The following is a 24,897-nucleotide window of genomic DNA, read 5'->3' as shown; positions in this document are numbered from 1 at the left end:
GACAAAGAGAGACAGTGAGAGAGGAAACACAAGCAGGGGAAGTGGGAAAGAGAGAAGCAGGCTTCCTGTGGAACAGGGAGTGACCTTGGGCTCAATCCCAGACGCTTAATGACTGAGCCACTCAGGCACCCCTATCTGTGGAATTTAATAACAAAAAGTTTGGCATAGAGTTGTCAGATTCATAGATATGGGAAGTAGAGTGATGGCTGTCGGGGTTGGAGGAGGAAAGAATAAGGTGATTGTTTAATGGGTACAGAGTTTCAGTTTTGCAAAATGAAAATAGTGCAGGAGCTGGTTGGTGGTTGGTGGCAGCACAACAATGTGATTAATGCCCTTGAGCTGTACTTTTAAAAATGGTGAAGATGGTAAAAAAATGATCTGGGCTTGCATTTGGTATGTCTGTTTTAAAATTTAACTTGTTTTAGTAATTAGTTTTTATTGCATTTTACAAAAATTAGGTTTGAGATCAGAGGAAAAAAAGTCTTTTAGCACAGGTAGTTTGAAAAGTGCTAAGAAGAGTTTGACCTCAGTTAAAAGTCAAGTGTTCATGCCTACTAAGGAAAGGAAGGCAGAATATAGCAACAGAATTACAGGAAGAGCGGTTAGAGATAGGCTGGAAATCATGGTGGCTGTGGATGTTCTCTCTCAATCTCTCTCTCTTTCTCGGCTTCATTTTCTCAGTGAATTAGTAGCAAAATCATCAGTTAAGTGAGGATGAGGGAGGAAGGTTTGAAAAGAGATATGAAATAGCTAGTACGGTGGGACGGTATGGGGAACTGGAGCAATGTAGATAAGCATTAAGGGCCTATTTGAGAATAGTAGGTTATCAGATTTAAAGAGAGCCAAGTCAGTATGATTCTGGATTTTTCTCCACTCTCCTCGGTTTTGCTGCAGGTTTAGGATTAGAGTTTCATCAGATGAGCACAAGGAAAGGAGAGCAGGATTGGAGAAATGAAGGCTAATAGCTAGTAATGATTTTCATGATGGATGACAGAATGTAAACTCAAGGACGTTCAAGGGCGAAGTGAGGATATAAGGGCCATGTAAGGAATAGTGCAAAGCTAGTAGGATCAGTGGATTTTGAGTCTTGCAGAAGGTGAAGTTTTGGATTTGGGTATTAGAGGAAGAGACCTAGAAATGAAGTGTGTAGTGATGGGAGAGAGTGGGATGATTAAAATTGAGATTATACAGGGGTTACAATTATTGGTAATGAGATCTAAAGAAAGAGCATGGAAATGAGAAGCTGAGGCAAAGGTGATTCCTAGTGGAGAGGAACCCGAGATATGAAGGCATTGAAAGAATTATCTAAGAGAACGGAAATCACCAAGAATTATGACAATGGTAACGAATGACAATGGACAGGAAAAGCAAGTGTCTATAGATTACTGAAAGGAGTAAAGGCTCCAATCTCCTGCTATGACGTAATACCTGAAGCTCTTATTTTTAGAGGTTAAGCTACGATTTGAGGGGGTGTGGCTCCTTTAAAGGCCAGGCGCCGTGAGGCTACTCCTGGAGTCTGCGCAGTGAGGAGGGGGCGGGACCAAACGCGCTCGCCGGTGGGGGCGGGTCTCACGGGGTGGAGTCTGCGCTCCGGGTCGGGCTGCGGCTGCGGCTGCGGCGGCTGCACGTCCAGCTTCTGAGAGAAGGAGGCCGAGGCCTGGGCCAAGCCCGGAGCCGCCGCTTCCCGGAGCCTCCTGGAGCCCCCGCGCCGGCTCAGCCTGGGGGCGGGCTCAGGCCCGGCCCGCCGCCGAACCCAGGACAGAGGCTGCACGTCCGAGGACCAGGCCGGCGCAGCCATGGTGAGGGAACGAGGCCTGCCGGAGCGGCAGCCGCACGCCGCACGCCGCCCTAGCCCCCGCGGCCTGCCCCTCCCTAGCTCTGGTGCCCCCTCTGCCCTCTGCCTTTACCTCATCCGCTTGTTACTGTCCCCCTCGGCGCCCCGCTTCTCCTTTCCCCTGTTCCCCGTCCACCTGCTGGGGTGACATCCCCTCTCCTCGGTGACACCCTTTTTTTTTAATCACCCCCAGTGACAGCTTCTTTCGCGTTCCCCTTTGCCGCCCCCTCCTCGTCCTTTAACCCGACCTTCCTTTTCTCCTCTGCCATTTTGCTGCTTTTATCTCATTTGGGATCTCTGTACCTCTCTTCTTCCCAATTTTCGTCCTGCTCTTTGCTCTCGCTTCTTACACCCTTTCATTATTTTATCTCCACTGCCCCCTCCTCTCCGTATCCTTTCTCCCCTTCGTCCTCTACGAGCCACATTTCCTCTCCCCCTTAATCGGATGTCCTTTCTCCCCCGCTCTCACAGCTGTCCCCATTTCCTTCTAAGGCTTCAGGGGTCTATGCAGGAACAATTTGAGGGCGATTGCTTCCCAGGAACAGTGGGGCGGGCAGATAGGGATTTGTAAGCTTTCTTCTTTATCTTTTTTATAGACGGAAAGGGAGATGGGAAGTATTGGTGAAAGCCTGGACTCCGTATTGCCTAGTGTTATTGCAAAACCTGGGTGATAGTGTGTTTTGAACTGAAGCATGGGGTGACGGCCAGCATCCGTCCTATGACCTTTTGAGATATCTAGTCTTTGACAAATAATTAAACGTGCTTTGAAACGTATTTTTATTTTGAGCGCCTTTTAATGTGGAGGTACATACAGCTAGGGAAATTTTTTAAAAATCTGTACTTGCAGGCTTAACCATTACTTAGAACAAACGGTTTGTTTTTGTTTGGAGACAGAGACCAGGGCATCTGATGACTGAAAATCAGGTTGGCGGTCAGATTGTGCCAGTCTTCTTTAATACCTACTAATACCATCGTTTGTTTTGCTCTCCCTGCCTTTAGTTGAGAGACCCTTATATTTGCAAATTTTCTCCTTGTTTCAAAATAAGTTGAAGCTTCAGTTGGTTTTTCAGAGTGGGGTTACACATGGTTTGCAGTATATTTAATAAACACATTGCTGATCATATCAGCAATCTAAATTTTGGTCTCTGGGAGGAGAAAGATATTCTGGTTAAGACCAAGTCCTGGTAATCATGTTCTAGGAGGTTAGTCAGTTTTTGTTTTTACCCCATTCATTTTTTTAGGAAAGAGGTTTGTTGTAGAATCTTTTAATCTGTGAACTTTGTCTAACTGACTGTATTGTTAGGTGGTTCTGTGTCTGCCTCCACAACAACCCTTCACATACAGAGTCTATCACACTGCCTTTGTGTGGTAACCTGCTTATCCTCCTGAAATGTGGGGTTTTTCTAGGCAGCAATTGTGCCTACTTATTCCTGTTATTCCCAGTGCCCAGGCCATGTACATGCTTGAATGATTCATTTTGTATTCTCATATGATCTTAAACTGAAATTTGAGACAGTTAGGGAACTACATGGAAAGAGTGAGTTGGAGAATTTTATTTTTGGTACAAAAAGTAAATTTAGTAAGATATGATGATTTCTTTAGAATAAAGTAAGCTGTTCTGCCTAAGACACCAAATTTCTAGGTTTTTGGAAGCATTGGCTATCTCACTGAGAATAAATGTATGAGTAGAGAGGGAGAAAATTTAAACTCTTTCCGGGTATTTAGGATCCAAAGGTGTCATTTGAGCTGGGCCAGAAAGATGAATATGATTTATATAGATCATTTTGGAAAGGCAAAGACTGCTTTGTTGTGAATATGAGTAGAAAGTAATTGAGATGTATTGTAGGTAACAGATTACCTTTATTTAGCATGGAGAGATGAGGAAAAGAGAATGTATAGTAGGAAATGTGACTAGAAAGATACATTACGTATGACTATAACTTCGACTTTGCCTGCAGCTAACTTGATTTTCTTCACTTGTTAAAACACATACCTGCAGAGTAAGAGTGTATGTCTGGGAGAAGTGAAGAGAATGCAAAGTATTAGCTTATTATGAGTTGAGAATTACATAGAGGCTACTTGTTTTCTACTTCCATCTGCAATATATGTAGTAGGCACTCAGTAAATAGAGTTAAACATTATTATAAAGCTTTGTATTTTAGTTTTCAAAATTTTCATTGTTATGTTGTGTTTTGAATACTTAAGATATCTAAAACAAGGATTCTCAGACTTTACCATAAGTCAGAATCAGCTGGAGGTTTGTGCCACCACTTCCTGAGTTTGATTAGGTTAGAGTAAGGCCTCATAGTTTGCATTTTTGTGTTTCTAACAAGTACTCATGTTATTTTGATGTTCCTGTTCTGTGACGAACACTATGAGAACCACAGCTTTAAGATGTAGTTCTTACTTTTTATTTTATTTTATTTTATTTTATTTTATTTTATTTTATTTTTTGAGTGCCATTGACTGTTGGCACTGGGGATATTACAAATAATAATAGATATGATCCTTGCCTTTTTATATATTGTATTTGTGGACAATCTAAACATTAAGCAAAAAGAGTAATTTTAAATGCAAAGTGTACATGGGCCTGTGCATGGTTCAGTTGTTTAGCCTTTAGCTCAGGTTATGATCCCCAGGTCCTAGGATCAAGCTCCACGTTGGGCTCCCTGCTCAGCAGGAAGCCTGCTTCTCCCTCCCCCTGCTTGTGTTCCCTCTCTCACTGTGTCCCTCTCTGTCAAATAAATAAATAAAATCTTAAAAAATAATTTAAAAAAATGCAAAGTGTGCTAAGAAAGGAAAAGTTGTGGGATCATGGTATGGGATAGTCACAGCTGGCTTCTCAGGATTTTACTTTTAGGAAGAAAACTGAAAGATTAAATTATAGGAGTTGGATTGTAGAAAACCAGATAATAGAATGGCACAGTGAATGATCTGTGGTGGTACCTGTCTTTAGCCTGCTTAACTCTCTGTATCCTGGAGTTCTCAAGGAACTCAGGGAAACCTCATCTGCCTTGCATACCCCTCAAAAAAACCCCTAAGTTACACCCTGTCTATTATGTATCCCTCTTTCATAGAATATATATCAATTGTAATTATAACGAGAAGCAGCCACATGTGCTAAAAAGAAAGAAATCAGGGTAGAATATAAAGTGACATTGTATAGTTAACCCTTGAACATTGCCAGGGTTAGGAGCATCAACCCCTGTCCCAGTATAACTTTTACCTCCTCAGAAACTTAACTACTGATAGCCTACTGTCGACTGGAAGCCTTACCAATAATAAATAGTCAGTTAATGCTTACTTTGTATGTTGTATGTATTATAAACTGTATTCTTATAAGATAGAGAAAAAATGTTACTAAAAAAACATAAGGAAGAGAAAATACATTTACAGTACTTTACTGTAAAAAATCTGTGTAGAAGTGGACCCACACATTTCAGACCTGTCCTGTTTAAGGATCAAAGGTATATGAGTGTGTGGCAACTATTTTAGATAGTATGGTTAGGCTAATATTTATTGAAGATGGTTGTGTATTTTCAGAGCTGTTTTAAGTGCTTTATATATTTTAATGCTCATAGCAACCCAGTGAGAAAAAATACTAGCTCTGTGAAGTAGAGACCATGTTTGTTTGGCTCACCATTTTATCTTAACACTTACATAATACCTGGTGCATTATAAATGCTCAATAAATATTTGTTAAATGACTTTGGGGATGATCAGAAAGTCAGGGAGGCATTGTTAAAAAAGGGACATCTGAATTGGAGGTTGTAGCAAGTGGAGTTTTATTGGTTAAGAGTTTGGGAAAGAAGACCATTCTAGGCAAAGGGACCAGCTTGAGCATAAAAACTGGGACCAAAGCAGGCATGATGTGCTCTAGGATCGAGGGTACAGGAAAAGATGAGACTAGGTGAGCCTAGGGTCAGATCATGGGAGGACCTTGAGTTATAGGCTTATGAGTTTGGCCTCATTGGAAAGACCCAGACTACCTTCTTGTGTGAAGGAATATCATAATTAAGAGATTTTGAAGGTTATCACTCTAAATCAGTATGGAACCTGTTTTGGTATGCGAAGAGCTATTGCAGTACTCTAGCTGAAGATAAGTGTGTGTGAACGTTCACCCTAGGCTTATTATGGTAGTGGTGATTTAAACTAGAGGAGGAAGAATAAAAGGAAATAAAATACAAAGTTAGAGTGGTGCCAGAGTAAACTACTTTTTGGCAAAGTGTATTTTCCATAGAGGCATTACTATGGAGTTGTGGAAGCACAGAATCACTAACAGCTTTGCAGTTTTGCTCGCTGGGCTTTAGTTCTCATATATGTTGCTGTTAGGGATTTATGAAAATATTAAAGTAAATTTACTATACCAAAGTCCTTTATTTACAAATAGTAGGTCTCCCAAAGATATCATATATTAGGTCCTGTAAAAAGAGTCAGTGCTTCCCAACTTTTTTTTTTTTTTTTTAATAGATTTTGTGTGGTATAAGGAATAATTTTAAGTAAAATGTACTTAGTTTTTAAATTACTTACATAGTTCACTAATAATATATTGAACAAAATATATTAAAAGAAGTTTCAGCCTTTTCCTGTTTAACAAATGACACATTAATGTAAGAGAAAGCATTATTTGTCATATTTTCAAATGAGTATATGTTACAATGTAGATTGAAATTATGTTTATGGCATCAAAATAAATAAGAATTGACTTTTTAACTTTAAATTTGGAACTCTTGCCTTTTTGTACTTAAAAGAATCAGAAGGTTTTTATAATTGTTCTTTTTTATTTCTAAATGACAAAAGGAATGGTTTCATGCTGCTACTTGCAAGCCTATGTCCACAACAAATAAAATATTGGAAGTATATGTAGTTCATTTCCAATAAATGAAAAGTCAAATTGGATATAATTATCACCGCATTTCTTCTTTTTTTTTAATATTTAATTTATTTGACAGAGCTCACAAGTAGGCAGAGAAATGGGGCGGGTGGGGAAGCAGGCTCCCCCCCGCTGAGCAGAGAGCCCAATGCAGGGCTCGATCCCAGGACCCTGAGATCATGACCTGAGCCTAAGGCAGAGGCTTAACCCACTGAGCCACCCAGTGGGTTTTGTTTTGTTTTGTTTTTAACTTTTTATTTTAATTCCAGTTAGTTAACATACAGTGTTAGGCTAGTTTTAGGTGTACAATGGAGTGATGCAGCAGTTCCCGTGTATCACCTGACACTCATCACGCCAAGTGTGATACATCACCTGTTTAACTCCTACCCCATCCCCTCTGGTAGCCATCAGAATGTTCTCTGCAATTAAAAGTCTGTTTCTTGCTTTGACACTCTGTTTTTTTTACTTTGCTTTTTTGTTTTGTTTCTTAAATTCCACGAGTGAAATTTGATACTCCTCTTTCTCTGTCCAACTTACTTTATTTAGCATTATGTTCTGTACTTCCATCCACATCATTGTAAATGGCAAGATTTCATTCTTTTTTTATGGCTGAATAGTATTCCAGTGTGTGTGTGTGTGTGTGCGCGCGCGTGCGTGTGTGTGCGCTCACGGGCACATGTGTACGCACGCACACATGTATCTATATCACATCATCTTTATCCATTCATCAGTTGATGGACACTTGGGCTGCTGCCATGTCTTGACTATTGTAAATAATGATACTGTAAATGTAGGGGGTGCATGTATCCCTTTGAATTAATGTTTTTGTGTTCTTTGGATAAATACCCAGTAGTGTGTTAGCTGGATCACAGAGTAGTTCTGTTCTTAACTTTTAAAATGATACTGCACTCTCAATTTTAACGGCATTGAAAATAGTGTATGTTTCAAAATTTTATTGTATATAGAGCATACTTGGGCGTGTGTGTGAATTAGTGGACTCTACCATACTGGAGCCTGCAGTTTGGGTCCAGTTAGTTTATAGTGGTCTTACAGGGTTGCTAGGGCCACACAGGTTGTACTGCACAACTCAGGTGGCAGCCATGTATGTAGACAGCAATGGATCTACAAAGGTCTGTATCCTATGTACTTGGCAGTGTCTAGCACATAGTAGGGGCTCAGCAAATAGTTGCTAAATGAAGGTGTTTTGCACAGTATACTAGGACCCTTATCTAGTCTTTTAATCTAATAATCTAATCAGTTTATGCGAGAAGTCTTTGCATTTTATGTTCAGTAATACTGAGCACACATTATTACTTTTTTGTGCCTCTAAGTTTTGCTTCTACTGTTCCTTCTATCTAGAATGCTCTCTCCCTTCTTAACTTTTTGACTATTAAACCTTCAGTGTCCCTTTAAGGCCTATCTCCTTTGCAGAGCCTTCAGTTAACCTCCAGGCAGCCTTGGATTACTCCTTTCTATATGCCTCTCCTGTACTTGGTTTTGTTAGTTAAGGAAGATGGATGGCTCTCCAGATTGTGAGTTCTCTGAGAACAAGGACAGTTTTTTCAACTTTGTTTTTTAAACACTTAGCATAATGCCTAAGACATAGTAAGTAGGTAAATATTTGTTCAGTAGAAGAGTGTGTGCACTTTGTAGAGAATCTGATCAGGTAATGTTGACTGAGATGTGAATCATGAAAGATGGAAAGAAAGATGAATACTCTCTGCAGGTCCCCTGAGGGGAAAAGGAGGTTTGGTGGGCAAGAAATGTTGGATCAGATAATTTTTCTCTTACTAGCCCAAGTGATACTTTAGACCTGGGATATATGTATGTTTCTGTCTAGAAAAGTTCAGCAGGAACAGTTGGGGGAGGAAGCCAAATGATTTCCGGATGAATTGCTAAGCAATGTCATTGTATAAACACTTCCAAATTATTTGTCTATAATTTGTGCGGATGTCCTTCCAGAGAATAGAATATTTAAACACAGGTAGTAAAGAGAATAATTTATTCGTAAATCTAGAGGGGTGGTTAATTATTTAAACATTTTGTTGGCTCTGTATAAAGATCTTCTGTTTTTTTCTTTTTTCCTATATAGTTCTCCCTTGTACGAACATTTTTCTTAGCTCTCCAGCATTTTAATGCCTATGCAATGTCATATTCTCCTTTTCTAAGGACATTTTTAAAGTTTGAATGTTCTTGGTTATATAATATCAGTTTTTTTTCTTTTCATAGAACTTGTAACCTTTTAGCCAATCAGTTCACCTCTCTATGCCTCCATTTAAGCATCTCTAAAATGAAAAAGTTATATTAAGTCTTCTCTGTGATCCCTTTGACCTCTTAAGATTCTAGCAAGTCAAAACTAAATTATTATAGTAGATACATTCTATTAGCTCTAGCACTGTGGGATCAGGGCACTTGAGCTCTTACCTCCGTGAGTATATTACCCAACTTTTCATACCAAAAAATTTTGGTTTTGTTAATATTTGCATAGTACTTTAATATTTTAAAGTCATTTTTTGTGTACACATCCCATTTATTTTTCATCACCATTTTGTGAAGTAGTCAAGATAGAAGTTTAGCATCAGTTTTACAAATAAGAAAACTGAGAAGTTAATTTATTTTCCTAAGATCACACAGTTAGTAAGTGGCAGAGCCAGCACTGACTGCAGGCCCGGTGTTCTTTCCATTATTAACCTGGCTTCTCTGTTTACCATATTGTATTTCAAAACTCATGCTAGTAGTTAAGAGAAAAATAATGTTGAGATACCTCCTTGAGTTCATGAATCCTATATCTGCTCATATGCTTAGTGATTACTGACCTGAATTTTTGTTTTGTTTCTTAGATTTTTTATTACATGAATTAAGGTGGAAAGGAAGGGGATTTATTTACCTTTCCAGGCCTTTATCTTTTTTTAGATAGAATTCTAACTTCTTGCCCTTTAGCATATAGCTGTTGGCCACACTGACCAGGCCTTGAAGTGATACACGCAAGCTCACCTTATCTATGTTTTTGTCTGGCATCTAGGGAATTTTAAGGAATAGTTGATGATTTTTAAAAAAGAAAAATAAATCCCCATAGTCCATTTCAAATGGTTTGATATATCTGTACCCTTGAACACAATATATCTGTGCGCTTGGTATACCTTCTTCACCTTCTTCCTCATTTGTAAAATGATTGTATTTGGGGAAGGAGAAGATGAAGGGTTTATAGCATATCTATGGTTATCTTAGATGTTTATTGCTAGAAGTCTGACTTGGTTGAATCAGTAGTAGAAAATACAAAAAGCAAAACAAAACACCAAAAACCCCCCAAATCCAAAACTAATAAACTAAGAAGAGGTTTCCCATGGAGTACTACTAAAATGAGTGGTCAAAGATTGTCCAGTGTCTGAAGTTTCTTATTCCTGTGAACTCATGACACTTGTCTGCCTTTCATTCCCATGCTTTAATTTCAGGGTTAGACATATGACTTGATATTTCCCTATGGACACATAGTCTTTTTATCTAGGGGCAAAAATATTTTAAATACACCTAACAATAGATTTGTGCCTGATTCTTCATTTGTTCAGGCAATAAACATTTAGTGCCCACTGTGTAGAAGGCATTATTTTAGGCTCTGGGAATATAGCAGTGAACAAAATACAGTTTTGTTCTATACAGTTTATATTCTATAATAATGGGTAGTATTTACTGAGCAGTTAATATATCAGTCAGTGTTCTATGTATCTTGTGCTTAGAATGTATTTAATTCTGATAATGACCCTATGATGTAAATACTGTCATTGTCTGCATTTTACAGACCATAAAACTGAGGTGCAGAGAGATAGGTACTTTGCCCAAGATTACATCATTTTGTAAGTAGGAGAGCTGGCACTTTAAACTAGGCAGGCTGACTCCCAAATCATCACTTTTCAGAGCAATATTACACAATCCTTCAGAGAGATGTCAATGAACTGTTTTCAAACATAAAATGATCAACTTTGTAATCTTTGTAGTCACTGGTTTCTGGCCCAATCTTAAGGAAAAAAATCATCCAGCTATACAAAAAAAAAAGAAGAAGAAGAAGAAGAAGAAGAGGAGGAGCACTATCAGAGCCATTTGTCTTCTCTTGGAGAATTTGTCAGGTTCTGGAGCATTTCAGGTAGGAAATGAGATTTTGAGCCTGATTCACATGAGTTAGAACTGAGACATCTATAAAAAGCCAGGATCCTAAAATGTCTACACCCTTTCTGAAAAGGTAGACTAAAAAATGTCTGCCCGATGGTATAGGGAGACAAAGAAGCTTATTTGTTTTGATATGGACTCTTCTGAGAATTTACAGTCATAAACCTGCTGTCCTATGTGTCTGTTAAATTTATATTACTAGTGTGAGATCATTGCTAGTAGGAAGGGAATATTTACTGAATAATTATCAGGCATTGTGCTACAGGTTTTAAACACTTTCTCACTTCATCCTAACAATAGCATCATGAGGTAAGTGCCAATATTATCCCCATTCTACCAAGGACAGAACTGAGGGTCAGAGAAGCTAGGTAATTCGCAGTGTAACACCACCTAGAATTCAAATCTAGGTCCAGTATTCTTCCTACTAACCGCAGTGCCTCTGGAAAAGGCACTTCATTTTTGTAACTTAGTTCCTTATCTGTAAAATGAAATTTGTAATATTTCTCCTTTCACAAGATTATTTTATCAATGAAATAAAGGATGTGATGTTGCTTTGTTTATTGTAAGACACTGTTACCAGCGTCATCCATAAAGTGTATTTTTTCCTTATAATTAACCAGAAGACCTCAATATTCAGTGATCCTGAAACCTACAAGGTCTATCTTGAGGAATTAAGGCAATTTTAATATTTTTATACCAGATTTTTCCTGAAGTAGTATCAATAGAAGAAGTGAAATCAATTTTCAGACAAGTTATAATCTAGTAATTTACTAGTTCATTCAAGAAATAATTTATTAGGTACATTTTTGGGGGCTTCAGTTCTAAGTGTAAAAGATGCCTGATCTCCTTTTTTTTTTGGTCATACCAGCAGCAGTGGAAGCCCTAGTCCCTTCCAATAGTAGACTACAGTTGTGATATATAGACAATTCCTAGTGTCCCCCACCTCCCTACTTGGTAGAAATGGATGGGCTACTGCTTAGATAATTGAAATGCTGCTTTACCATGACCCTGGCAGTAACCGATGAAGCTTTTAAAACTATAAAACAATCCAACCTATAAAATAGATAACTAAGTCATGGGGGAGTGACTGAGAATGCTTCTAGCTTGAGTGTTGTATAGATGACTAAATACTTTAAGGAAAGAGCATATAAGAAAGCAAAAAAAAAAAAAAAAAAAGATTAAGGATGATTAAAAGAAAGCCACGAGAAGGTTTAGAAAGAGCTAATGAGTCCATATGAGATTTCCTCAAAGACAGACCCTGTGGCCTCCAGAATCTCTCTGTAATGAGGTTTCTCTTTCAGTTAATTACCAGGAAGAATACACTTTATGGATGTCCCTTGTAACAGTGTCTTAGAGCAAACAGAGCATATTCTTGTCGTTTATTTGATACAATAACCTTATGAAGTGAAAGGAAAACTATTACAAATATCATTTTATGTATAAGGAAGCTGAGGCACAAAAATGAAATGGCTTTTACAGAGACATTGTAGTTAGAAGGAATTCTGGACCTAGGATTTTAATGCGTGATAGATAAGGAGGGATCTTTTTTGTGAAGGAAGGGATCCTGTTGTGTGGAAGGTGTGGAACTGGGTTCTGAAGAAAGGAAAGCAGTTCAAAAAGATGTACTGCTTATACAGTGTGTCTTTTCTGAAGAGAGGGAAAGAGAGCTAATATCTCAGACATTTTCTTGCTATTAGGAAGTAGTCAAGTGGAAAAAGCTGTTTTGAGGAGCTCTTCTTTTTTTTGCCCTCTCTCCATTATCTCATACCCCTCGCTGTACCATGTTCTTATAAAAAGCAGTGTTTCAAAAGTAGGGAATCTGTTTATAGGTAGTTCATTTATTCACATACTCAGTAGACACTGATCATTTGCTCTGTACCAGAGGAGGGGACACAAAAATGGATAAAGCTCAGGTCTTTTTTTTTTTTTTTTTTTAAGATTTTATTTATTTATTTGACAGACAGAGATCACAAGTAGGCAGAGAGGCAGGCAGAGAGAGAGAGAGAGAGGAGGAAACAGGCTCTCCGGGGCTCAATCCCAGGACCCTGGGATCATGACCTGAGCCAAAGGCAGAGGCTTTAACCCACTGAGCCACCCAGGGGCCCCAAGGCTCAGGTCTTAACCCTAGTTGTTTCAGTATGTGAGACATTGAGTTCCTCTGATAGATGATGAACTGTTCTAAAAATCCTTTCCTGACTCCTAGGGGCTTATAAATGATGTAGTTCCTCAGACATTAATTTTTATGTACTAAAGGCCCCATAGTAGAGGACTACTTACTTAGTAAGTGTTACTGCAGTTTAGTAATCATAAAGCTAAAGTTAGTGGATTAGGAGTTTACTGAAAGACTCTAGTCTTTTATGAAGAAATCTGACACTTGCAAGTGTTACAAAGCTCCTACTGCATATGCACAAATGGAGCTTTTTGGAATTCCTGTAATTTCTTGGAAGAGAGCTTTGTAATCAGTGCGTCAGCAGTGTTCTTGAGTTGGTAGTTTTTGTATGGTTGCTAGGTTTGAATCTTAATTATGAATTGTCATTAATTTAACTTCATTATTGGTGTCATTTGTTGTGTTTTATTTGGTTAATCTCATGTGTGTTGATGTATATTTGCGTTAATAACATTTTTGACATAAAAATTTCCAAATTTAGACTTTGACAATGTATTGTTAATCAAATAGGAAACATTCATTTTCTTATTGTTAAACCAGGTATTTATAAAATTTCCTTATAATGATACTTCATTGTTAACACTCTTTCCATCTGGAATTTGGGAACCAAAGTGGGTAGGCTGTGAAGTTTTTCTGCCCCACTAATTGGGCCACAGGAAAAAAAAAATTTGAGAACTGTTTTTCTTGAATCACAGTCTAAAGGGGGAGACAGCCATGTAAGCAAAAGTAGGTGACTGTAATAGAGCTATATACAAAGTAGTGTGATTATATCTGCCTATGTTTTGGTATATGAGGGACATTATGGAGAAGTGGACATAGATACTGGCTCTTGTAGTATGAATAGGAACTTGATAGATGGAAAGGTGCAGAAGGGCATTCTAGAAAGAGGGAACAGCATATATAAAGGGAACATGGCTACCACTGGTGAACATTACTTTGGTAAACCTCAGGTTCCTAACAGAAATAATTTCTATTCTTCATAACTCACAGAGTCGTCATGATTGTTTTGAAAAAGCTTTATAAATTGAAATGCCAGACAGATGTATATTGATGAAAATTCCTATTTTTTTTTTCCCAACATCTGGGAGCCTTTTGTGCCTCCCCTAGGTAATGTCATGTCAAAACCTTTTCTGATTTCCTTTCATTCTAGTCATCCTTTTCCTCTGTTTTGTTCCTTCAAGAAGGGCCCTGCTCTATGATATCTAAAGGCAGGTGCAGACGAGAAGATAGGTGTATAAATTATATGCATAATAGTAGGATACATTCTTTAATTGCTTATGTATAACTGTTTAGGTTGTGTCCTATGTATCTAGTCTATGTATCTAGAATGTCATAATCCATGCAACACAATCCCTTGGAGCCAAAAAGTCATTTCAAAATAACTCTTTAAGTCTTTATTTGCAAATTTTAGAACATTGTAAAGTAGAACAGAGTTCACAGATATGCTTCTCAAAAATCTCATTTTATTTCTTCTCTGTTTCCCTTTTATATCATAGCTGCTCCTCTGCTTTTCCTCTGCAAATTCTCCCAAGACTCCTTTGCAACCCAGTCCATCATTACCAGATATTTAAACCTCTGGGGAATGTAAGACTATGTAAGAAAAAGGTATAAGAGCAGTGATGAGAAGTTACATATTTATATGTGTATATATACATAAATGTTTTCATTCAAAATTAAAATGTTACTGAGTCTAATAAAAATGTCTTTTAGTTTGAATACACGTATTGAAAAATATCTTTGATAAAATGACAGTTTCTTGGTTATCTTACAATATTTGGAAAGCAAAAACAGAGGCAGTCTCTTAAGTGGCTGCCTTGGGCTCTGGTCATGATCCCAGGGTTCTGGGATCAAGCCCCACATCAGGCTCCTTGCTCAGCTGGGAGCCTGCTTCTCCCTCTGCTTGCCACTCCCCACTGCTTGTGCTTGCTCCCCTGCCCCACCTCAAATAAATAAATAAAATCTTAAAAAAAAAAAAAAAGGCACAGAAACAGCTTTTCTTCATTTCCACTAATTTTTATTTTAGTATTTTTCCATTTTTAATAATTTGATATGTTCAGAAAGCCATATAATACATTTGTGTAAGTCATGAAACATAATAAACAAATAGCTAAAAACCTGGCATCCCAACTTAAAAAATAGAACTTGACCACTGCAGTTTTACCCCGTGTGTTTCTCTATGCCATAACCCCCTACCCTTGAGGTATCCTCTGTCCTTTTTTATTTCATCTCTCCCTTGTTCTTCTGTATAGATACACTACAACATATTTAATTTAGGGGCGCCTGGGTGGCTCAGAGGGTTAAGCCTCTGCCTTGGGCTCGGGTCATGGTCTCAGGGTCCTGGGATCGAGCCCCGCATTGGGCTCTCTGCTCGGCAGTGAGCCTGCTTCCCCCTCTCTCTGCCTGTCTTTCTGCCTCTCTGCCTACTTGTGATCTCTCTCTCTCTGTCAAATAAATAAATAAAATCTTAAAAAAAAAACATATTTAATTTAGAGGTGACTTTTTAAGCTTCTGAAATGTTTTTCAGGCAATATAATTTCCTATGGCTGTATAGATGTTTAATTGAAATCCTGCTTCGTATAGTTTTTATTTAGCTTAGTAATATTCTACTCCTAGCATTTTGCCATGTCATTAAAAGTTATTCAGAAACATACATATTGCTGTGTAGTATTATATAGAATTGACATACTATGATTTGCTTACCATTTCTTTCTATTTTAGCCATTTGAATGTGTGGGTTTTTTGTTGTTGTTGTTTGGGTTTTTTTTTTTTGGTCAGAAAAACTGTGATCAGTCCCTTTATGTAAAAACCTTTGTTATTATCTCTGATTATTTACTATTTTTAGGTAAATTCTACCTAATGAAGTACTGGACCAAGAGTGTTGGTGGTTTTTGTTTTGTTTTGTTTTTTATATTTTATTTTTTGAATGTGGGTGTTTTTATGAATATTGAATCTTTTTCATTTCCAGACAAATTGTCCCAGTTTACACTCTTACTAGCAGTATTTGAGAGGACCAATCTGGGCAAATTTTATTTGAATAAGTCACTATGTCAGGATTATATCCTGTTCTAGAAAACACCACATTAACTAAAAAAATAAATAAAAAGAACTGCACTCTTGTTTTGTACTGGAATTGTTGTTTTAGCTATTTGCTGTAGGGTATTTTTTTCAGGGATTGTTCAGGGACCAAGTCATTCTCCACTTGCTGTACTTGTGGTAGTTAATTACAGGGCTTAGTTATCTCTCCTGATCACTCCCTCTGAGAATTTATCTATTCTTACAATTCAGCTGTCACTACTAGGGGATGCTATTTAAATCTGCATATTCAGCTCAGTTCTTTCACTGGAGCCTTAGTTCCTTTTCTGTCCTTGCCTGAGCAGAACAGACTCTCCATGACTACAACAAATTCCCCTGAAGAAAGAATGCTTTGCCTAGTCTTCTTACTAGTTTTGTCAGTGAGGTTATGGAAGTATTCCATATCCACTATTTTGTTTTTTATTTTTATTTTCTAACTTTTTGACAATTTCAGACTTAAAAATGTTGCAAAAATAATACAAGGAATTCTCACATAGCACTCACCAAAATTGCCCAGACTTTTAGCATTTTATCTCCTGTGATTTATCATGCTTCTCTCTTGCCCCCCCACCGCCCCAACAACTTTTTTTTCCTCCCTGGTTACCCTGGTTAACTCCTACATTAAATCTTGGAGTTATTATTTTTTTTAATATCCCAACTTCCCTTCCTCCACCTCCCTTCCTCTCTCACCAGAGGGTGCTACATGAAATGAAAAAAATGGTGAGATGTTTGATATTAAATACCTTGATACCTTGGCTCGATTCTGCCACATTCTAACTGGATGAATTTGGGTTTGTTATTCTTTCTGAGCTCTGGTATTCTCCTATACAAAATAGTGTCTACTATACCAGCTCCACAAGACTGTTGTGAGTTCTAAATGAGATAATAATATGTCAAAAGTATGCTATATGAATGTTGGTCAATCCTTCAAATAATAGTTGCCTGTTTAGTAGAGTGCCAAGCATCGTGCTAGATACTGGGGGTTCAGAAATGCTTACTTCATGTTGTTAATTCTTCCCTCAAATTATTTTTCACTTTTGATTTTTTTTTTCCATTTTCATTGCCTGTTCCCTAATCCACAGCATCATCACCTCATGTCTGAGCCATGGCCCTCAAATTGTTTTTTGGAATTTATATCAGTGCCAAAGTAATAATTGTTCTGAGAGATAGTATGGTATAGTGGAAAGGTATGGACTTCATTATCATTAACAGATCTGGGTAGGGTCTTAGCCCCAGTTTTGTTTTGTTTTTTTAAAGATTTTATTTATTTATTTGAGAGAGAGAGAGAACATAAGCAGGAAGAGGGGGGAGGGAGAAGCAGACTCCCTGCTGAGCAGTGACCCTGCCACAGGGCTCAGTGCCAGGACCCCAAGATCATGCCATGAGCTGAAGGGCAGGCGCTTAACTAAGTGAACCACCCGGGCACCCCTTAGCCCCACTTCTTAGAAATATTGTGACACAGGGCAAGTCCCTTTACTAGTCTTCTAATTTGAACTCCTTTTTCTTTTCTTTTTTTTTTTTTTAAATCAGCAAATGTCAGGGACTATGCTGGGTGCTGTGGATATGAAGAAGCCATTAAAAGGTTCCTTGAACTTGAAAAACATCATGGTCTTGCTGGGGAGACATACAGTCATAAAAACTGATTAATATGGGATTGTAAAAGAAACCTAGATTTGGAATCAAATATAAATGGCAGCTTATGTAATGATTTTTTTTTTAAGATTTTATTTATTTATTTGACAGACAGAGATCACAAGTATGCAGAGAGGCAGGCAGAGAGAGAGGGGGAAAGCAGGTTCCCTGCTGAGCAGAGAGCAGGAAGTGGGGCTCCATCCCAGGACCCTGGGAAGGCAGAGGCTTTAGCCCCCACTGAGCCACCCAGGGTCCCTGCCTATGTAATGATTTATTAAAGCACAAACTGAACTCTATAGTCAGATTGCCTGGAGTCTAATTCTGGCTCTGCCACTTCTTAGCTGTATCATCATAGATAAATAAACCTCTCAAAACTTCAGTATCCTCATCTTTGTAGAATGGGGATACTGAAAGAATTTAACTTAAGGATTTTTTATGAAAAGTAAATGAAATTATGTATGTAAAGTGCTTAACATAGTTTATAGCATACAGCATATATTAACAAGTAGTATGAACTCAATAATTATGATTATAATTTGCATAGTGGTTAAGAGCTTAAAAATATAGACTATGGTGGTCTCATTCTTGTTTTGGGAGTCCCAGTTTAGCAACATGTTGGCCATGTAAATATAAGGAAGATATTTAACCTAAACTTCAGTTTCCCCATTTTTAAAATGCAGATTGTAATGGTGCTTGATTCATAGGATATAGAAATTAAGAGAACTCTTGTATCTACAGAAGTCTGAACCAGAACCTGAGGCTTAGTGTTTCATGAAAAATAACTTTTAATTTTTATTCTTTTCTGCCATCTGCTGGCTGTTTGTCTTTGACATGTAAATTAAATTTTTAAAATAGATTTTATTTATATATTTGACAGAGAGAAAGAGAGATCACAAGTAGGAAGAGAGGCAGACAGAGGGGGCGGGGGAGAAGGCTCCCCGCCGAGCAGAGAGCCTGATGTGGGGCTCGGTCCCAGGACCCTGAGATCATGACCTGAGTGAAAGGCAGAGGCCCAACCCACTGAGCCACCCAGGTGCCCCTAAATTAATTTTTCTGAACCTCAGTTTTTTTGTTTTGTTTTGTTTTAAAGATTTTATTTATTTGGTAAAGTGAGAGAGCACACGCAGTGCGAGCAGCAGAGGAAGAGGGAGAAGCAGAAGCAGGCTCCCCACTGAGCAGGGATCCTGACAATGCAGGGCTCCATCCCAGGACCCTGGGATCACCCGAACTGAAGGCAGATGCTTAACTGACTGAGCCACCCAGGCGCCCCTCTGAGCCTGTTTATCTACCTTGTTCAAAACAAACTTTTGAAGATTGCAAGCATATATGAAGAAGCTAGATTAGTGCCTAGTACCACATAGCTGTCATTCAGTACCTAAAAGCTGTTGTTACGTGCAATTTAATTTGTCAGGTGCTGAGAGTAAAATTCTGCCTTGGAAATTAACAAAGGCATCCCCGAACTAGGGATGTGTGACTGAATTTGAAGGACATGTGAGATGTTCCCACGTAAAAGTACTAATCTAAAAAAAAGGCTTAGAGTTGTCAAAGTGCCTGTTACGTTGCTTAAGGAACCGTGTTAAATAAACAGTAGGTTGCATTCAGTAATACTTTAGTGTACCAATAGGAGCTGCGGATTAAAGACCCGGGTTAGGTCAGATTGAGAATCCATTTCAGTTAATTAAAAAGAACTTTCCTGTTTGTTCATCCTAGAAATTCTTTTATCTTTAGAACTGTGTAGATTACTTTGTGATCCAAATGAAGTCAGATTTGACCTCCTTCCTCTCTCTCCTGGTATTTTAGTAGGAGCTGTGTTCCTCTGGCAGTGGTGTACCTAGTTGTTAAGGGGGAAAATCTGAGTAGGAATTTCCAAGAGATGAATTGTTTAGACACTGAGTTCTAGCTTCTGCTTTATCGTTTCTTTTTTTAGTCTTCCTGTGCTGCTGTTTGTTTAAAAATAAGGTAGGAGCACTGATCTTTCAATACTTCTGTGTTAGCTTTAATTACTAGGATTTGGGGAATCATGACAGTTTAGGTTTTGGAGTAGATCTTAGATAACCTAATTACAGTTCTAGTTCTGTCACTGGCTTGATACATAACCTCTCTGTTCTTCATCTTTAAATGGGGGTGATTATCCTTGTTCACATCACAGGCCCACTTTGAGTATCAGCTGAGATATTATATTCAAAACTGGTATGTAGGGGCGCTTGGGTGGCTCAGTGGTTAAAGCCTCTGCCTTCGGCTCGGGTCATGATCCCAGGGTTCTGGGATCGAGCCTCACATCGGGCTCTCTGCTCAGCGGGGAGCCTGCCTCCTCCTCCTCTCTCTCTCTCTCTCTGCCTGCCTCTCTGCCTGCTTGTGATCTGTCTGTCAACAAAACAAAACAAAACAAAACAAAACAAAAAAAACTGGTATGTAAATTTGAAAAGGTAGTGTATTGGGGCATCTGGGTTGCTCAGTTAAGTGCCTGCCTTTGGCTCAGGTCATGATCCCAGGGTCCTGGGATAGAGCCCTGCATCTGTCTCCTATTCTCCAAGGAGCCTGCTTCTCCCTCTCCCTGCCACTCCCCCGTCTGTGTGTGCTCTCTCTGTCAAATAAATTAAAAAAAAAAAAAAATCTCTTAAAAATAAAAAAAGAATGATTACTTAAATATTCTAAGTGTTCATTACTTCCTGGGTTTGTTCTGCTAAGTGTCTTGCTAAAAGTATGTTCTCAGAAAGGTTTATATTTTGGGTGCCTGGGTGGCTCAGTGTGGGTTAAGCCGCTGCCTTCTGCTCAGGTCATGATCTCAGGGTCCTGGGATCAAGTCCCGCATCGGACTCTCTGCTCAGCAGGAAGCCTGCTTCCCTCTCTCTCTCTGCCTACTTGTGATCTCTCTCTGTCAAATAAATAAATAAAATTAAAAAAAAAAAAAAAAAAAGGTTTAGGGGCGCCTGGGTGGCTCAGTGGGTTAAGCCTCTGCCTTCGGCTCAGGTCATGGTCTCAGCGTCCTGGGATCGAGCCCCGCATCGGGCTCTCTGCTCATCTGCTCAGCAGGGAGCCTGCTTCCCTTCCTCTCTCTCTCTGCCTGCCTCTCTGCCTACTTGTGATCTCTGTCTGTCAAATAAATAAATAAAATCTTTAAAAAAAAAAAAAAGGTTTATATATCTTCCCTCTGACAATTATACAACTACATCCATTTTCTCTTCTGCAAAATAAATAGATTATTTTGAAATTTACCAAATGAGGTGAAAGTGTAGCTTGTTTCATCTGACTAATGAATTTTTAATATTTAGGATGATGGTACAATAAAGAATAGAAAAAGCAGGAAGAATTCATTGTTACAACTCAGGAAATAAGAGAGAATAAGCAAAGTTCTGTGTGGCAGAAGTTGAATTTGATGAATTATTTCCTTTGAAATTTTTCTAATGTGTCCTTGCTACATCTAGCTGCAGAGGAACCTGGGATATGTAGTCTTTATTACAGGTGGTTGTGTGTTCAGATAATAAAAGACTTTATTAATGTAGAAAAAGAGAAATAATAGGGTTGGGCTTCCAAGTAGTCTATGTCACACTGGGTCAGCCATTTAACTTTTATGAAGGCTATTTCCTTATTTATAAAATAATGTGTTTGCTACCCACTTTACTCAGTTATTATAATGTCAAATATGTGAATGTGAAAGCACTTTGTAAACTGTAAAATAATATGTAAATATTTTAATAATGTTTTTTGATTATAGAAATCTGTGCTGCATAGAAAGTTTGATTTTTTTTTTCGAAGAAACTGATAGCATATGACCAAAAGTTAACTTTAATATTTTGATTTATTTATTTCTAGTCTTATATTTATTTACAGTTTTATCAATTACTTTTTTTACGTAAGCTCCATGCCCAACATTGGGCCTGAACTTACGACCCTGAGATAAAGAGTCACATGCTCTACCAACTGAGCCCGTCAGGCGCCCCTATAAATATTTTTTATGACAACTTAATTGAGACATAATTCATATGCCATGTAGTTCACCCATTTAAAATGTGTCCCAATTCAGTGGTTTTTTAATATATTCATAGAGTTGTCTAACTGTAACCACAATGAATTTTAGAACATTTTCATCACCCCAAAAAGAAGCCCTGTAGCCATTAGCATTTACTTCCCATTTTCCTTCCAACTCCTCCTCCTCTCAGCCCTGGCATCCAGTATTCTACTTTCTGTCTCTATAGATTTGCCTATTTTGGATATTTTATGTAAATGGAATCATACAATATATGATCTTTTGTCACTGCCTTTTTTCACTTAGCATACTATTTTTTTAAGTTATATATATTTATTGGGGCACCTAGCTGGCTCAATCAGCTAAGCATCTGCCTTCGGCTCTGGTCATTCCCAGGGTCCTGGGATGGAGCCCTACATCAGGCTCCCTGCTCAGCTAGAAGCTTGCTTCTCCCTCTCCCTCTGCTGTACCCCCTGCTTGTGCTCTCTCAGTCTCATGCATGCACTCTCCCTTTCTCTCTCTCTCAAATAAATAAAATCTTTAAAAAGTTGTTTATTTATTTTAAGTAATCTCTATATCCAACATGGAGCTTCAACTCATGTCCAAGAGTTGCATGCTCTTCTCTATGAGCCTGCTAGGTCCCCCACTTAGCATACTATTTTCAGGGTCCATCCATGCTGTGCGGTATATCAGGATTCCTTTTTTTGCTAAATAAATAGTATTCCATTATGTAGATAAGCCATATTTTATTTATCCATTCATCAGTTGATGGATATTTGTGGTGTTTCTACCTTTTAACTATTATGAATAATGCTTCTATAAACATTTCATGTACAAGTTTTCCATTTCTCTTGGGTAAATATCCAGGGGTCAAATTACTAGGTTATATGGTAATTGGTAGACTTTTCCCCAAAGTGTCTGCATCATTTAATATTCCTACCAGCAATGTATGAGAGTTGCAGTTTCTGTACATCTTCACCAACACTTAGTGACTCGCTGCTTTTAACCACCCTAATGGATGTGAGGTGTTATTTCATTATGATTTTGATTTGCGTTTCCCTGGTCATTAATGATTTTGAGCATTTTTTCTTCTTTCTTCTTTTTTTTTTTTTTAAGACTTTATTTATTTATTTGACAGACAGAGATCACAAGTAGGCAGAGAGGAAGGCAGAGAGAGCGGGGGAAGCAGGCTCCCTGCTGAGCAGGAAGCCTGATGTGGGGCTCAATGTGGGCCTCGATTCCAGGACCATGGGATCATGACCTGAGCAGAAGGCAGAGGCTTTAACCCACTGAGCCACCCAGGAGCCTCGAGCATATTTTCTTTTGATTTTTTTTTTCCTTTTTTTTTTCTTTTTCATTTGATTTTTGGTCATTTGTATTTCTTTGGAGAAATGTCTATTCAGACCTTTGCCTGTTTTTGTTTTTTTTTTTTTTAAAGATTTTATTTTTTAATTTGACAGACAGAGATCACAAGCAGGCAGAGAGAGAGGCAGAGAGAGAGGAAGGGAAGCAGGCTCCCTGCTGAGCAGAGAGCCCAATGCGGGGCTCAATCCCAGGACCCTGGGATCATGACCTGAGCCAAAGGCAGAGGCTTTAACTCACTGAGCTACCCGGGCACCCCACCTTTGCCTGTCTTTAATTGAGTTGGCTTTTTTTTGTTGAGTCATAAGAGTTACCTATATATATATTTTTTTGTTTTAAAATTCAAGTTTTTTTCCTTTTTAATTTAAATTCAATTAGCCAACTTATAGTACATCATTAGTTTCAGATGTAGTGTTCAATAACTTACCAGTTGCATATACATCCAGAGCTCACGACATTATGTGCCCTCATTAATTCCCCTCACCAAGTTACCCCATCCTCCCATCTAGTTACTTTTATATTCTAGATTCAAATCTCTTGTTAGATATATGATTTGCAAATAGTTTCTCCCATTCTGTGGTCTTTCTTTTCATTGTCTTGATGATGATCTTTGAAGGACAAAAATTTCTCTTTTTTTAAGATTTTATTTGAGAGCGAGAAAGAGAGCATGTGCTTGCATGAGCTGGGGGAGGGACAGAGGGAAAAGCAGACTCCCCACCGAGCAGGGAGACCAATGTGGGGCTCCATCCCAGGATCATGGGATCGTGGCCTAAGCTGAAGGTGGATGCTTAACCAACTGAGCCAGCCAGGTGACCCCCAAATTTTCTTATTTTGATGAGGTTCAACTTATGTTCTACTTTTCTTTAGTTGTTTGTTCTTTTGGTACTATATCTAAGAAACTGTTTACTAACACAAAACCAAAATTTATACCTGTGTTTTCTTCCAAGAGCTTTATAATTTTAGCTCTTACATTTATGGTCTTGATCCATCTTTAGTTAATTTTTGTATATGACATGAGGTAGAACACTGTCTTCATCCTTTTGCATGTCCAGTTCATCCTTTTGCATGTCCAGCACCATTTGTTTAAAAACCTATTCTTTTGCCCATTGAATTGTGCAGGTATCCTTGTCAAAAATATTGACCATAGGGGAAAAAAAAAACATTGATCATAAATATTACAGTTTACTTTTGGATTCACAGTTCTGTTTCATTTATATATATATATTCTTATGCCAGTACCACAGTGTTTTGGTTACTATAGCTTTGTAGTGAGTTTTAAAATTGACAAGTGTGAGTCCTCCAGATTGGTTTTTTTTCTCAGTATTATTTCAGTTATTCTAGGTCCATTGTATTTCCATATGAATTTTAGGATGAGCTTGTTAATTTCTGTGAAAAAGTAAGTTGGACTTTGATAAGGATTGTATTGAAACTATAGAACAATTAACAATATTATATCTTCTGCTCTGTGAATATTGATGTTTTTCTATTTGAGTTGGCTTTAATTTTTTATTTATACTTTTTCCCTAAAATTTATTTCTAAATATGTTACTCTCTTTGATGTTATTATAAATGGAATTGTTTTCTTATTTTCACTTTCAGATTGTTCAGTATAATCGTATAGATATAATTGATATGATGTATTGTAAATAAAGTAGAACTTATATCCTACAGCCTTGCTGAACTTTTTTTCTTTTTAATGTTCTAGTAATTTTTCATTGTTGTCAATTCCTTGGCATTTTTTTTTTTAAGATTTTATTTATTTATTTGAGAGAGAGAGTGAACGACCGGGAGTGAGAAAGAGAGCAGGAGCAGAGGGGCAGAGGGAGAGA

General features: G+C 38.0%; 1 protein-coding gene across 1 annotated transcript in view; it reads left to right on the top strand.

Annotated features, from left to right (window-relative positions):
- Window positions 1-1,563: 1,563 nt before the first annotated feature.
- Window positions 1,564-24,897, top strand: part of ZYG11B (zyg-11 family member B, cell cycle regulator) — a 92,647-nt gene continuing 69,313 nt past the window's right edge. Inside the window, exon 1 of the mRNA XM_032303641.1 lies at window positions 1,564-1,799. Coding sequence (XP_032159532.1) covers window positions 1,797-1,799 — 3 coding nt within the window. The 5' untranslated portion in view covers window positions 1,564-1,796. The remainder of the gene's footprint in view (window positions 1,800-24,897) is intronic.

The sequence above is a fragment of the Mustela erminea genome, chromosome 10, assembly GCF_009829155.1.
Source record: "Mustela erminea isolate mMusErm1 chromosome 10, mMusErm1.Pri, whole genome shotgun sequence".
Classification (NCBI taxonomy): domain Eukaryota; kingdom Metazoa; phylum Chordata; class Mammalia; order Carnivora; family Mustelidae; genus Mustela; species Mustela erminea.
Note: the sequence above shows the minus strand (reverse complement) of the source record. Positions and strands in the feature narration are given on the sequence as shown.